The sequence below is a fragment of the Hypanus sabinus genome, chromosome 11 (assembly GCF_030144855.1).
Source record: "Hypanus sabinus isolate sHypSab1 chromosome 11, sHypSab1.hap1, whole genome shotgun sequence".
Taxonomy (NCBI): domain Eukaryota; kingdom Metazoa; phylum Chordata; class Chondrichthyes; order Myliobatiformes; family Dasyatidae; genus Hypanus; species Hypanus sabinus.
This window is the reverse complement of record NC_082716.1, coordinates 8,749,264-8,765,607: the sequence shown is the minus strand read 5'-3', so window position 1 is coordinate 8,765,607 and position 16,344 is coordinate 8,749,264. Positions and strand designations below refer to the sequence as shown.

Here is a 16,344-nt window from a genome sequence, read left to right as displayed (position 1 = left end):
ACACTTTGGGAACAACGTAGCACGCCTACAACTCGCTAATTCAAAGTCACACATCTTTGGAATGTGGGAGCACCCTGGGGATACCCACGGGTCATGTGGAGAAGGTACAAACTCTTACAGGCAGAGGCGGGAATTGAACCCCGATGGGTGATCACTGGGGCTGAAAAGCGATGCATCGACCACTACACTACTGTGCCAAACATACTGTCCACTTGCCCAGCTATACCTTTATTTACTTTTTAAAATTTATTTAAAGATACAGCGGAGAACAGGATCACCCCGTCCCTCAAGCTGCACCACCCAGCAAACCCCTGATTTAACCCGAGCCTAATCACAGGACAATTTACCATGCCCAATTAACCTACCAACCGGTACGTCTTTGGACTGTGGGAGGAAACCAGAGCACCTGGAGGAAACTCAGGTAGCCTCCGGGAAGATGTACAAACTCCTTACAGGCAGCAATGGGTATTGAGCGCAGGTTGCTGGTACTGTAAAATGTTGTTGTTAACCACTATGCCACCCTTCCTCAAAACAGGCAAAAGTAATTTTGTTGCCATATGGGCAATTGCATTATGTTGTGGTCACTCCATAACTGGGATTGGTTTATTATGGTCACATGTACCGAGATACAGTGAAAAGCTTGTCCTGCATACTGTTCATACAGATCAGATCATTGCAGGCAGTGATGGGAATCGAACACTGACTGGTGATTATCTGTGCTCAAAGGGAGTTGCCAGCCATTATACTATCCTGCTGCTCCGACTTGTCACCACTGATGTTATGGATTTCTCTGTGTATCTATATGTGCCCTGTGTGATTCAAGAGGAGAGTAACATTGCATATTTTAAAGATCTATCTTCCACAATGGTTTATTATCCACAGGAATCTGTCTATATTCAGTCTTAATAGACTTTGAATATTGAAAGGCCTAGATAGAGTGGACATGGAGAGGATAGTTCTTATAGTGGGGGAGTCTAGGACCAGAGGGCACAGCCTCAGAATAGAGAGATGTCCCTTTGGAGCAGAGTTGAGGAGGAATTTGGTTGGGTTGAGTTGTTCTCTGATCTAGGCAATTTGTTTGCAAACGCTTCATCACTGATCTGTAATTACGACAATCAGGTGATTGATAAGTATGTAAAGGCCAAGCTTTTGGAGGACACACAACAATTAACAGTGCACTGATGATGTCTCCTCATATGGTGACGAAAAGTTTGCAAGTTAATTTCAAGACTGGAGAATAATTCAACCCAACCATCGAATACCCAAGTTACAGATTTTTTGAATTATTTCCGAGGAGGGATCTCTTTAGAAGAGGTGGTGAAACTGTGGATTTCATTGCCACAGATGTCTATGGAGGTCAAGCCACTGGGTATATTTAAAGTAGAAGTTGCTAGGATTAAATATTTTATCTATTTGTTGAGATACAGCACGGAATAGGCCTTTCCCGTTGTGCTGCTCTGTAATCCCCCAATTTAACCCTAACCTAATCATGGGACAAATGACAATTACCAACTAACCTACCAACCATTACATATTTGGATTGTATGAGAAAACCTGAGCACCCAGAGGAAACCCACGTGGTCACAGGGGGAACTTACATTATACTTACATGCAGTGGTGGGAATTGAACCTGGGTCACCTGTATTATAAACTGTTGTGCTAACCACCACACTACTAGTGACAGTGTCAAAGTCTACGGGGAGAAACGGGAGAATAGGGAGAAGGATAATAAATCAGCCATAATAGAATGGGGAGCAGGCTTGATGGGCTGAATGGCCTAATCCTTTCCTATGACTTATTGTTCATGTTTAGAAACTGGAGCTTTAAGAACCAAACCAAGGCCTTTGAAGAAATGGACGTAATTAGTTTTCTTTTGCACGGCATGGTTAGCCATTGGGAATTGAAAGAATGTTTGCCAAGTATACTCGAATATGAAATTAACATGTGGGCAAGACAGCTGCTTTCAAAGAGGACTGCAAATAGAGTTTGAATCCCTTTATCAGTTTCTGAGTCATTTAATCTCGAAGTAATATTTTCAAACTGTGCAAATATGATTGAGAGATTGGCCAAATATTTCACAGTCCAATGGGGCTCACGAAATCAACAGCGATGATGTTATCGCTCTGGAGTCTCAAAGCACACGTGGCCCAGAAGAAGGAAGTGCATTTATAGAACACAAGCGATAAAGCATTTTTGAAATATCTGTGCAGCAAGCTGCCACAGACAGAAATATCATGGCTACCTGACATTTTGTTCAAAAACTCTCAGTTGTTTTAATGAGTTAACGACCATTGCTTAATTGATCAGGGCCTTTGGCCATTCGAGGTTGGCTAAAGCTCCATATGGATCCATGAATACTCAGGCTTGTCGACAGTGATTCCAACTATTTGGTCATCTTAATAAAACATTGAAAATAGAACAGTCCAGGCCCTTCTGCCTAAAACGTTGTGCCGATCTTTAAACCTATTCCAAGATTAATCTAACAACTCTAATCTAGATTAATCTCCAACAAAAGGAGAGCAAAAAAAAAACAAAGTGAAGAGTAAAACTTCAGGTTGCATATTGTAACCTTCAGTATTAAATCGAACCAAAAGTTTTGACACTCTCTCATCCTCATCGGCACAAAGGAGCACAACAGCTCATGGAAGGCCACAATGAGGTTTGTTGTCAGTGGAAAAATGTGAAATACTCAAATTGTTACCTCCCACATCTTCCCAGACTCTAGCCAAATTATTTTAATGAGTTAAATTCAGACCGCTCTAGGAGGGCGGTGATTGGTTTTGGGATTTTTAACTAACAAAAAAGGCTGTGCTGCCTAGGGTCTAGAAGAGGCTTATGAGAATGATCCCAGGAATTAAAGGGGTAACGTACGAGGAGTGTTTGGTGGCTCTGGGCTTGTTCTCACTGCAGTTTAGAAGAATGAAGGGGCGGGAGGTGGGGAATCTCATTGAAATTTACAGGACCACAAGATATAGGAGAAGAATTAAACCATTTGACCTATCGCGTCTGCTCCAAGATTTCATCATGGCTGATCCAATTTTTGACTCAGCCCCATTCTCCTGCTTCCCCTCCTACCCATATCCCTTCATACCCTCCCTGACCAATCAGGAATCTATCAAATTCTGTCTTAAATATGCATAAAGACTTTGCCTCCACAGCTGCCTGTGGTAAAGAATTCCATAGGCTCACCGCTCTACTATCTAATATTGTTTCCTTGAATGCGGGAGTCTAGAACCAGAGGGCACAGTGTAAGAATTGAGGGGCGTCCATTTTGAACAGAGCTGAGGAAAAATTTCCTCATCCAGAGGGTGGTGAATCTGTGGAATTCATTGCCACAGGCAGCTGTGGAGGCCAAGTCATTGGAAATATTTAAAGCAGAGGTTGATTGGTTTATGATTAATCAGCACATCTCAGGGTAGTATATGGTGACAAACAGTGCCTATAAAAAAATATTTACTCCCCTTCCTCCCTGGAAGTTTTCTTGTTTTATTGTTTTACAACATTGAATCACAGAGGATTTAATTTGGCTTTCTTGACACTGATCTACAGAAAAAGACTCTTTCTTGTCTACAGGAAAACAAATTTCTACAAACAACAACACGCACAAAATGCTGGTAGAACACAGCAGGCTAGGCAGCATCTATAGGGAGAAGCGCTGTCGATGTTTCGGGCTGAGACCCTTCGTCAGGACAAATTTCTACAAATTGGTCTAAATTTATTAGAGTTATTAAACACAAAATAATTGATTGCATAATTACATACCCTTTCAAGTCAGTATTTAGTAGATGTGCCTTTGGCAGCAATTGCAGCCTTGAGTCTATGTGAATAGGTCTCTATCAGCTTTGCACATCTGGATACTGCAATTTTTCCCCATTCTTCTTTATGACACTGCTCAAGCTCGGTCAGATTGCTTGGGGATCGTGAGGGAACAGCCCTTTTCAAGTCCAGCCGCAAGTTCTCAGTTGAATTGAGATCTGGACTCTGAATTGGCCACTCTAGGACAGTTGTTTTTAAGCCAATCCTATGTAGCTTTTGCTTTAATCTTGGGGTCATTGTCATGCTGGAAAACAAACCTTCTTCCAAGTCACAGTTCACTTGCAAACTGCATCAGGATTTCCCTGTATCTTGCTGCATTCATTTTACCCTGTACCTTCACCAGCCTTCCAGGGCCTGCTGTAGTGAAGCATCCACACAGCACGATGCAGCCACCGCCACGATTCACGGTAGGGATAATGTGTTTATGGTTATGTGCAGTGCTTAGCTTATGCCAAACATGGTATTTGGTCTGAGAGCCAAAAAGCTTAATTTTAGTTTCAATAGACCGTAGAACCATCTTCCAGCTGACTTCAGAGTCTACCACATGCTTTCTGGCAAATGTTAGTTAATATTTCATTAGAGTTTTTTTCTACAGTGGCTTGATCTTTGCGACTCTCCCATAAAACTGTGACTGGTGAAACACCCAGGCAATAATTGTTGTACGCACAGTATCTCCCATCTCAGCCACTGAAGCTTGTAACTCCTCCAGAGATGTCAGAAGTCTCTTGGTGGTCCTCCCTTCTTGCACAGTCACTCAGTTTTTGAGGTTTTAGGTCTGTTCCAGACAGATTTACAGTTGTGCCATATTCTTTCCATTTCTTGATGATTGACTTAACTGTACTCCAAGGGATATTTAGTAATGTGGAAACTTTCTTGTATCCATCTCCTGACCTGTGTTTTTCAATAACCTTTTCATGAAGTTGCTTGGAGACTTCATGGTGTAGTCTTTGCTCGGATACCAGCTACAGGTGTATTCTTACTACAATCAATAAAATACCTTGACTGCACATGGTGATCTCTATTTAGCTAATTATGTGACTTCTGAAACCAATTGGTTGCACCAGAGATGATTGGGTGTGTCACATTAAAGGGAGTGAATAGTTATGCAATCAATTATTCTGTGTTTTATATTTGTAACTAATGTAGAGATCTTTTTTCGCTTTGACATGAAGGAGTCTTTTTCTGCTGATCAGTGTCAAAAAAAAATTGTGATTCAATGTTGTAAAACAATAAAACATGAAAATCTCCGGGGTGGGGGGTTAATACTTTTTATAGGCACTGTACATGTCCTCTGATAATAAATTTACTTTGAACTTTTGAACTTGTGTTCACAGATCAGGAGCGGGGAGAATGCTGCTAACCTAGCAAATGAGCTGGCTAAGCACACCAAAGGGCCCATTTACGCGGGAGATGTCAGCTCGTCGGTCAGGCTTATGGAGCAACTGGTCGACATCCTGGATGCCCAGCTCCAGGAACTGCGGCCAAGCGAGAAGGACACTCTGGGGCGCAGCTTTACCAAGGTAAGGACAGTGGGTCATGAAGGCCAAAAGCCTCGGGTCAGAGCTTCCCATTCTATGGATGATGATTGCAAAGTGAGTGACTCTCTCTACTCTGATGATGTTACAGTGCTGACTCTCTCCTTAGTAACCACATGTTCTCTTTCTCTCTCTCTCCCTCTCTCTCCCTCCCTCCCCCCACTCTTTCTGTCCCTCTCTCTGTCTCTCTCTTCCCCCTCTCTCTCCCCTCTCTGTGTCTCCCTGCTCTCTCTCTGTCTCTCTCCACCATCTCTATCTGTTTCTCCCTCTCCCTCTCTCTGTCTCTCCTCTCTCGCTCTTTCTCTCTCTCTCTCTCTCTCGCTCTCTCTGTTTCTCTCTCTCTCTCTCTCTCTGCCTCCCACAACTGGAAAAGCTCCAAAAAAGAGACAAGACTTGCAGAGGATATATTAAGGTAGCATACTGTGATGTCGATTTTTCTTTGGTTTGTCTGCCTTGCCCCATCGAAACTGTTGCCTCTTGCTTGGCTGGGTATGTCGCATGACGCTTTTTCTTCCTCCCTCTATTCCCTTCCGCACCCTCACCAATGCTGTCCTTCTTGCCTCTCTTTGCCATCTGGTATCATCCTTGTATTTTCCCAGAATCAGGTTTAATATCACTACCATATGTAGTGAAATGTTTTGTTTTGTGGCAGCAGAGCATTGCGATACATAATAATTTTTTAAAACCATAAATTACAATCCTAAATATTTATTAGAAAATTTTTAAAAGAGAGCAAATGAGGCAGTGTTCATGGGTTCAATGTTCATTCAGAAATCTGATGGTAGAGAGGAAGAAGCTGTTCTTGAAAATTTGAGTGTATGTCTTCAGGTTCCTGTATCCCTTTTCTGATGGTACAGGAGGCTGATTATCATCCCTGTTTTTTCTACAAAGGCAAATCCCCTGTGTTGTCTGTTGGACTATTAACTCTGTTTTTACTGGCTGTGCGTTGGTGTGATCAGGGACTGTCCTGGGTAACGTCTCACAGTGCTGTCATTCAGAAAGCGAGAATTGACTGTAGAACTCCATTAACCCATGTTCAATGCTGACCGCATGTGCTGTCTGTGTGGAGTCTGCACAATCTCCATGTAACTGTATGTGCTTCTTCAGGTGCCCCAAGTTCCAATCTCATCCCAAGGATATGCTAGGTATTTACTGCCCATTGCGATGGTAGAGGCGAGTACAATAGGATCTTTAAAGAGACTCTTTGATAGGTACATGGAGCTTAGAAAAATAAAGGGCTATGTGGTAGGGAAATTTTTGGCAGTTTCTAGAGCAGGTTACCTGGTCAGCACAACACTGTGGGCCGAAGGGCCTGTAATGTGCTGTAGATTTCTATATTCTATGTTCTGTCTCTGCTTGTATAGAAGGACTCTTCATTGCTGTTTCCATAACAGTTTTGTTTCACCAGTCAGGATTGTTAGCCCTGAGCTGAGCCCCCGAGTCTGGAAAGCCAGTGGACCACTCTTAGTCCGGTCTCTGCCCTTTGACCTGTTTGGCATAGCTGACTCTACTAAGAACTAAAGCACAAGGCCCTGACTCCAGCCAACATAGCTCTCTGGGTCACCGAGGCACACAAGCCTCCAAACCACAACAACAACATTGGTCCTCTTGGAGGTGATGCCAGGCTTATTCTTGTCACAAGCACAGAGATACGATGAAAAGCTTTCTTTGCCTGCCTTCCAGACCAATCATTTCGTATGTAAGTACAATGACAAGATACAAAAGGAAAACATAACAGAGTGCAGAATAAAGTGTTACAGTTATAGAGGGAGGGCGGTGCAGGCAGACAATAAAGTCCACAGTGAGATAGACTGAGAGTTATCTAGCATGGAGGTCTGCAAGTTCATTGGCCACTGTAAATTAAGTTGGTTTATTATTCTCACATTTATTATTGAATTATGTATACAGCACCTTATACAATAAAGTGCACAGTGAGATAGACCGAGAGATTCATCTTCAGAATAAAGAGGTCTGTAGGTTAATTAGTCGTTGTAAATTGGTATTGGTTTAATATCGTCACGTGCAGTGTAACGCTTCTTTTGAATACTGTTCCTATAGATCAAATCTTTACACAGTAATGATTTAAACAATAACAGTGTAGAATAAAGCGATAACAAGTTCGATTGTGAGATCAAGAGTCCATGTTTTGCATAAAGAGGTCTGTAAGTTAATTGGCCATTGTAAATTGGCAAATCAAATCAGTTTATTCATATCGCATGTACCAAGGTACAATGAAAAAGTTTATTTTGCCATTCATACAGATCAACTCATTGCAGAAGTATGTTGAGGTAAAGCAATAATGGAGTGTAATTCAGTCAGCACCGAATTACAGACTCCGCAGCTGTGGCCTGCAGCCAGCGGGCTTCTGGACTGGTTTCTCTAAGGACTCGTGCTCGGAGACTCTGTGGTTCTTGTTCTGTCTATTATTCATTTTATTTTACTGTTTGCATGATTTGTTCTTTTTTGCACATTGGATTCTTGCTGGTCTTTGTTTGGGGGTGGGGGGTTTCATGGATTCTATTGTGTTTCTTTGTTTTGAGGCTGCCTGCAAGAAGATGAATCTCAAGGTGGTATATATTATACATACTTTGATAATAAATGCATCTTGAACTTTTTGAACTTTGAATAAACTGTAACAGAAAGTGCAGTGCTGATAGACAATAAGGTGCAAGACAGACAGAGAGATCATCCTTACCACACAGGGGTCTGTAGGTTAATTGGCTGTTATAAATTAGTAAATTAAGGTTGTTTATTATTGTCACATTAACTAATGTGCAGTAAAATAAAATCTTATTTTGAATGCCATCCATACAGATCATTTCATCACCTTGTTGCCTCGAGGTAATAGTAGGGAAAGCAATAACAGAATACAGGAATAAAGTATTACAGTGATGGTGAAAGTGCAATGAGTTGCAAAGTCATGGCAAATTGTCACTAGTGTTTTGGAATGGTAGAATGTGGGGTAAGTAAACTTGGATTTGTGTGGGATTAGCGTAAATAAGTGTTTGATGTTCGATTCGGACTCAGGGCTGAGGAACCTGTTTCCACGCTCTGAATCTATGGCTCCAAAGGAATCAGAATCAGGTTTAATATCACCAGCACATGTCGTGAAATTTGTTGGCTTTGGGGCAGCAGCACAATGCAACCCATGAAAATAAAGGGGGAAAAAACAAAATTACATTAAGTATATATATATCAAATAGTTAAATAAGTAGTGCAAAAAAAATTTAAAGAAATTAGTGAGGTAGTGTTCATGGATTCAATTTCCATTTAGAATCTGATGGCAGAGGGGAAGAAGTTGTTCCTAAATTGTTGAGTGTGTGCTTCTGTAGTTCCTTCCTGATGATAGCAATGAGAAGGGGGCATGTCTTGGCTGATGGGGATCCTTAATGATGGACCCCGCCTTTTTGAGGCATCGCTCCTTGGAGATGTCCAGATGCTACAGAGGTTGGTGCCCATGGTGGAGCTGACTAATTTTACAACTGTCTTCTGCTTACTTTGATCCTGTGCATTTATGGCACCTGCCACCCCCCACCCCCACACATCCCAGACAATGATGCAGCCAGTTAGAAAGCTCTCCATGGTACACCTTCTTCAAGAATAGCGTAACGTTTACATTTACATCACAAAATACCATATCAATGATTTGTTCACAGGCAGTGACATTTAAGACAACAATCGATCTTTGGAATGAGCTTCCAAGGGCATTTTGAATTTATTTAGCGCCTTGTGTAGAGCAGTCATATGACACCGTTATCAGTGCTTGATCTATGGATTTGGTGACTGCAGTCCGGAAGGATCGTTTCTGTCTCGTCACTGACCCACTGGTAGCAAATGGATGAACATCACGATCGTTAATCCACGTTGGTCTGCAAAAGCAAGGGCAAAGGAAGTTCTCATTCCTCTTCTGCCAGCTGAGAATCACAATCTCCAATATTAAATGCCTGCCTGCGATCCAGGACATATATACGGAAAGGTGCCGGGAAAGGGCCAGTGGCATCATGAAGGATCCCACCCACTCTTTGTCCCACTCCCATCAGGGAGGAGGCTACGCCAGGAACACCAAACTGAGTTACTTTCCCCAAGCAGTAAGGCTGATGAGCATCTCCTCCCATTCACCCACCCCGACACACACCCTCCCACCACTACTTTATTATTTCCTGTCAGTCACCTTGACGAGATGGGAAACGGTTTCTTCTCCCAGGCCATTTGGCCTCTGAACTCTCTGCTACACCGTATTCAAAGTGTCACTGGTTTATTTGTTCAGTACTTTACAATATTTCATTTATGCATTATAGTTTGTTATTTATCTGTGACTCATCTGTCGATTTTATCTTTACCTTTAGAGATGATTGCGTATGTTATGTGTATTACTGTGCTTTATATTTGTACTTGGTGTCTTTTATTATTATTATTATTATTATTATTGTGTTCTATATCTCATTTTTTTCGTGCTGCATCAGATCCAGAGTAAAGATTATTTGTTCTCCTTTACAGTTGTGTACATGAAATGACATGAAACAATAAACAAACATTAAACAATTGTCTTTACTTACCTACTTACTTTCTCACAATGCCCAGTTACACCCTTTGGCCAACAATACTGTGGCAACCTAATTAAACAAATAATTAGGTATATCTGCACCTCGGGGACTGCAACGGTTCAAGAAGGCAGCTCATCACCACCTTCTGAAGGGCAGCTAGGATGGGCAATAAATGCTGGCTTAGCTGGTGATGCCCACATCCCATCAATTAATATTTTAAAAAATTAAATACCTAACTCGTGGCCAAGCTTTTACATTCCATGCGTCAATTTTTTCACACGAGTTCAGATGTGCCATACAACTCTTGTACCCCCATTCAATTCTTGCAAAAATATGTTAATATAGACATATTTAGCATTTTTACATGATACATTGATTTAATATAAAAACAAGATAAACACTAATGAGACTTTTAACAAAAATATTTTGTCTTCTTTTGATTTCTTCCTTTCTCTTAACCACAAATTCTTTCCATAACTCAGACCCAAGCACTAGCTTCAGTTTTCCATCTACTTCAGTCTGATGTTGTGTTTTATAGTGTCTATTAAGATCATGTCTTCTATTATGTGAGAAAGTGTTTTCACAAACAATGCACAACGGTTTTCCTGACGGACCCGCTATAAATAAGAACTCGTTTTCCCACTGTTCATTGAATTCACGCTTACTATCACTTGCTTTTCTTTTGCTCATTTTTTTTTTGCATTGTGATGGGTAACTGAATGTAAAAACAAGGCTTAATTTTTGAAAAAGTACAAAATTGCAAACGTACACAAAGGACGAACAAAGCACAACTCCATAGCGCACGAGTGTCAATTGTAAACTGACTGGCAAAAACCTGCGACGCACTGCCGGTGCAGACGCCTGGTGCCTCAGGATCAAACGCGTATTGAACAGTTATGGAACGACTGCAGAACAAAAGCCCTTCTTTCCTAGTTTGACTCATTGAACATTTTTAAAAATTGATAACAGATTAATGTGAAAGAAGATAGCATTCACCAAAAGATGTGCACAAAATAATAAAATCGCTAAAACTAATTGCTAAGTTTTAGATTTTTTTCTATAAATTGATTTTTGGTTAATACTTTTTGCATGAGTAGGCTTTCTTTTTTATTATTATCACGGGGGTGCAATGCGCCACTTACTTATGGCGCGTAAGCCATTGGCTGGCCGTCCCTGACCTAACTAAACTACTTGAAACTTCTGGCAACACAATGTTCCTAACCCTCCATTCCCAACACATCCATGTGACTACCTAAAAGCCTTTTAAATGCCTCTACCATATCTGCTTTTTGGTTTGGCAAGGTGGAGATTCATCTCTACTAAAGGAGGTGTAAGGCGCTCCTTCCCTCTGCTAGTCTGCCGATCACCCTTCAGCAAGGTGTGGCACCTTTTTAGCGCCCCCCACCCCGATTGGGGTCACGTGAAGACATGGGAACAGGTGGTGGATGGTCGTATGAGCAGCTGGTGTGTATCACAAGTCCTAGTTATGTTCCTACTGACGCCAGGCAGACAACCACTGAAGAATATTGATAATGACTGGGGTCACCCATCTTGCAAAGACACTGCTCAGAAAAAGGCAATGGCAAACCACTTCTGTAGAAAAAATGGCAGAGAAAGACCATAATCAGCTACATCATTCGACACGGCACATGATGATGATATCAGATTTTACCACTGTCCGTGGCAGCGCTATTCAGAATTAAAATCAAAGCATGTTTATCATCTAAGTATGTTGATGTCTCCATATACTTCCTTGAGATAGATTTTCATTCATTTACAGGAAAATAAAAAAATGCAATAGCTTTTATAAAATAACTCTTAACCAAAGAGTGACAAATAATGTGCAAAAGAAGACAAATTGTGCAAATGAAAGAAAGTTAAAGTAAATAAATAATAGAAACATAGAAAATAGGTGCAGGAGTAGGTCCTTCAGCCCTTCGAGCCTGCACCGCCATTCAGTATGATCATGGCTGATCATCCAACCCAGAACCCTGTACCTGCTTTCTCTCCATACCCCCTGATCCCTTTAGTCACAGGGGCCATATCTAACTTACTGAGGACTTACTCAGTATCTATAATACTGAGGACTAGATTTCTGGAATCCTTAAAAGTGAGTTGTAGAATCAGTTCAAATTGAGGTGAGTGAAGTTATCCATGATGTTTCAGAAGCCGGTGGTTGTAGGGTAATAACTGCTCCTGAAACTGATGGTGTGGGTACCTTCTTCTAGATTCAAGATTGTTTAATGTCATTTCCAGTACACTAGTGTAAAGGAGAATAAAATAATTGTTACTCCAGAAACTGATGCAGCACAAAAAATACAAAAGATAAAGAGCACAACAATAAAAAAAAATAAATATATAAGATGGCTTATAGATATATGTATTAGAAAGCCAGTGGTGTAGTGGCTTCAGCACTGGACTTCAAGGCGAAAGGTCCTGAGTTCGAATCCGGCTGGGTCCCAGTCTGGGCTGCAGTAGTATCTGTGCAGAAGAAAGGCCTGGAAATCTACTTCCGTATCTCACCACAAAAACCCTATGGACAACTACATTATGACACTCAGCAACGACTATATATAGATTGATTGTATGTCCATAAAGTGACACTAGGCACAGGTGTGTCTGTACATAAGGTGACTGACAGGAAAGGATGAAGTAGTGGTGGTTTGGTGTGTGGAGGGGTGGGTTAGTGGGTGGAGGTGTTGATCAGACTTGTTGCTAGGGGAAAGTAACTGTTTTTGAGTCTAGTGCCCCAGGTCTGGATGCTACGTAGCTTCCTCCCTGATGGAGGTGGAACAAACAGTCCATGAGCAGGGTGGGTGGTAATGAGAAGAGAGCATGGCCTGTATGGTGGGGGTCCCTGATGATGGATGCTGCTTTCCTGTGACAGTGCTTCATGTAGATGTGCTTTGTGGTGGGGAGGACTTTGCCTGCGATGGTCTGGACTGTATCCACCATTTTCTGATCCTGGGAATTAGTGTTTCCAGGCACCCTCCACATTCTATGTGGGGAAAAAAAAACTTGCCCCACAAGTTCTATGTTCATTGTACATGCTTCAGATATTGGAGAGGTTTTTGCACAGGATCCAGCTCTTCAATTATACAGTGGTAGCAAGACCGTAGTGACTGAAAAGCTGGGGCTAACATTCTGCTGACCCTGGCTCCATCAGAGAGGGGAGGAAGAGAACGTGTCACATCTAAGTATTCCCACCTGCCAGGAAGGTCAATGTGACTGAAAACCTGGACAATGAGGAGATTAAGATGGATTAAGCTAATTAATCTTACGCTGACAAGTCGCCTGGGTAAACTTCTTTCCTAATCATTCTTGCAAGGACTGTATAAAACTCAACTTGCAATATGCAGTGAGTTACCGAAACCAGCGCCATGAGCATTAATCAAAGAAGGACCAGTGCAGAGAGAAGGGATGGGGGGGCTTCAGTAATTGGTAACTGCGTGCCCTGGGCCACAGCACAGTTTCCTCTGCATGATTCACTCTTGCTTACACAGCAGAGAACAGATTTAATTAACGGAGTCAACATATTTTGTTTTATGTGCTGTGTGTGATACACTGTACTACATGCACTTTGGGTGCACTGTGGTCCACAGAACCATTATTTTGTTTGGTTGTATATGTGCACAGTCAGATGACAATAAATTTGAAGTTGGAACTTGGTTGTTATTTCCTGGTAGGGCTTAAATGTTACTTACTTCTCCCATTGTGTACTTTTACCCCTTGCTTAAGATCTTCATCCCACTCCAGTGATGTCCCTCAAATCAGCTATTAAGTTTCACAAAAATTTTCAGTTTTCAAAGTAAACTTGTTACCAAAATACACTCAGTAGCCACTTCATTAGATGCCTCCTGCACCTAATGAAGTGGGCACAGAGTGAATGTGCCTGGTATTCAGCTGCTGCAGCCCATCCAGTTTCAACGGTTGACATGTTGTGCCTTCAGAGATGCTCTTCTGCGCACCACTGTTGCAACACATTGCTACATGTGTCACTGTCACCTTCCTGTCAGTTTGAATCAATCTGGCCATTCTCCTTTGTCCTCTCATTAACAAGACATTTTCACCCACAGAACTGTTGCTCACTATATGTCTTTTTGTTCTTCACACCATTCCTTGTAAACTCTAGAAACTGTTGGGCATGAAAATCTCAGGAGGTCAGCAGGTTCTAAGATAGTCAAAACACCCTGTCTCGCGCCAACAGTTATTCCATGGTCAAAGTCATTTACATCTCATTTCTTCTCCATTCTCATGCTTGGTCTGAACAAAAACTGGGTCTCTTTACCATGTCTGCACTAAGTTGCTGCTACATAATTGGCTGATTAGATATTTGCATTATGGAGCAGACGTACAATACACCTATTAAAGTAGCCACGAAGTGCATGTCACCATATACTACGTGGAGATCCCTCTTCTTGCTGCCATTTGCAGTATAAAAGGGAAGGGAACCAGGAAAATGGGGTTGAGAGGGATGATAAATCAGCTCAGCAGCCTACCGATTTAACCCTAGCCTAAATGCAGGTTAATTTACAATGATCAATTAACCTAATAACTGGTTTGACTTTGGACCGTGGGAGGAAGTTGGAGCACCCAGAGGAAACTCACAGGCATCACAAGCCCCTTACAGACAGCACCAAAATTGAACTCCGAACTCTGACGCCTCGAGCTGTAATAGCGATGCGCTAACTATGTTACCATGGCATCTACTTACAGCAAGATTATGCCCATATTTGAAGAAAGGTCGACCCATTACTCAAGAGACGTTAGAAGGGATTCGCTGCATCACAGATGATTGTATATCTACTTCTCACTTCTGTCTGAGGAAGCGTGGGCCTGTACAGGATTACCGAGATTCTGTTTGTCTCACTGGCTGACATTTCCATCAGCTGGCCCATTTATCTCCCTCATCAGTCTCATTCCATTTTGATCTTTACTTGTGTCTGTGTCAGCCCCTCCATTTAGATATTTATCACTCTATTTCCCCATCTCATTCCCTCGAGAGGGCCTGTACTGCAGAGTAGTGTTCGATGGTCTTGATCCTACAGAAACCACTCTCAATGAGCTGGTCACACTCCCCACTCACCCTGCTCACATTTGGCCCATATTCCTCTAAACCAGGGTTTCCCCTGTTCCAAGTGAACTCGTGATTTTATGGTGCCCTGAAGGATTCGGCCAACATGACTCTCAGGAATGCTGGCATGGCACCTTGAAGCAGACGAAGGCCGGCCGTCACTGGAAGAGAGCACGCCAGGATGGGGCTCAAACCAGGTTAAAGCTTCGAGGCCAGAGAGCGGAAAACGAATCGGTGTTCAGTCCCTAGTCTGTGCTCGCCGGATCCCCCATCTGAGCCAGACCAGTCTGCCCGTATGTGACCCAACTCCCTCTCTTCTCACTTCTACCATGGAGTGGGAGGTGCAGGAGTCTTGTGTCCCACGGCAACAGGGTCGGGAACTACAACCATCAGACTCCTGGGCCGGCGTGGATGGGATTCACTGAGTTCAGCACTGAACTGATTCCGCAGTGTATGGGCTCACTTTCAGCAACTGCAGCTCTTGTTCTCAGTATTATTTGTTTACTCTTTTTATATTGGCACCTTTGTCCTCTTTTGCGCATGGCTTGTTTGTCAGTCTATCTTAGATGTATGTGTGTTTATTTTGGGGATTCTGTTGTATTTGATTGTTTTCCATGGGGGCCTGGCAAAAAAAAATGAATCTTAAGGTTGAATATGGTATACATACTTTGATCGTGAAAGTATTTAAAACTTTGAACTTTGACCTCTCCTCCTCCCCTCCTGCCATCTGCCCCCCCCCCCCCACCACTCCCAGGCCATCGTGGACACTGTAGACAACCTGCTGAGACCGGAGGCACTGCAGTCCTGGAGGGACATGAACACCACTGAGCAGGCCCATGCTGCCACCCTGCTCCTCGACACCCTGGAGGAGGGAGCCTTTGTCCTCGCAGACAACCTCATCGAGCCAACGACTGTCACGGTGCCCACTGAGAACATAGGTGAGTAAGTCCGCCTTCGGGCACAGGCCCACCGGGTGAAGCACTGTAACTGGAATTGGTTCATTTGTGAAAGGCTTGTCTTGCATTTCGATCAAACCATTACAAAGAGCATTGAGCTAGAACAAGGCAAAACAATAACAGTGTAGAATAAAGTGTAAAAGCTACCAAAAAAGTACAGTGCAGGTAAACGATAAAGGGCAAGATCATAACGAGGTAGATTATCAAAGAAGAGGTGAGCACAAGAGTCTGAGAACAGTGGGACAGAAGCTGTTCTTGGGCCTGCTGCTTTTGTATCTTCTGCCCGATGGGAGAGGGAAGAGACGAAGTCCAGGATGGGAGGGGTCTTTGATTACATTGGTGAGGAGGCTGGCTCCTGTGATGTGCTGAGCTGTGCCCACAACTCTCTGCAGTTTCTTACAGCAATACCAAGTCATGAT

General features: G+C 42.6%; 1 protein-coding gene across 14 annotated transcripts in view; it reads left to right on the top strand.

The window, feature by feature from the left end:
* adgrl2a (adhesion G protein-coupled receptor L2a) overlaps window positions 1-16,344 on the top strand; it is an 840,245-nt gene that overhangs the window by 742,678 nt on the left and 81,223 nt on the right. For all 14 annotated transcript variants that reach the window (XM_059983762.1, XM_059983755.1, XM_059983763.1 and 11 more), the window contains 2 exons: window positions 5,151-5,336; window positions 15,724-15,907. In XM_059983762.1, coding sequence (XP_059839745.1) covers window positions 5,151-5,336; window positions 15,724-15,907 — 370 coding nt within the window. The remainder of the gene's footprint in view (window positions 1-5,150; window positions 5,337-15,723; window positions 15,908-16,344) is intronic.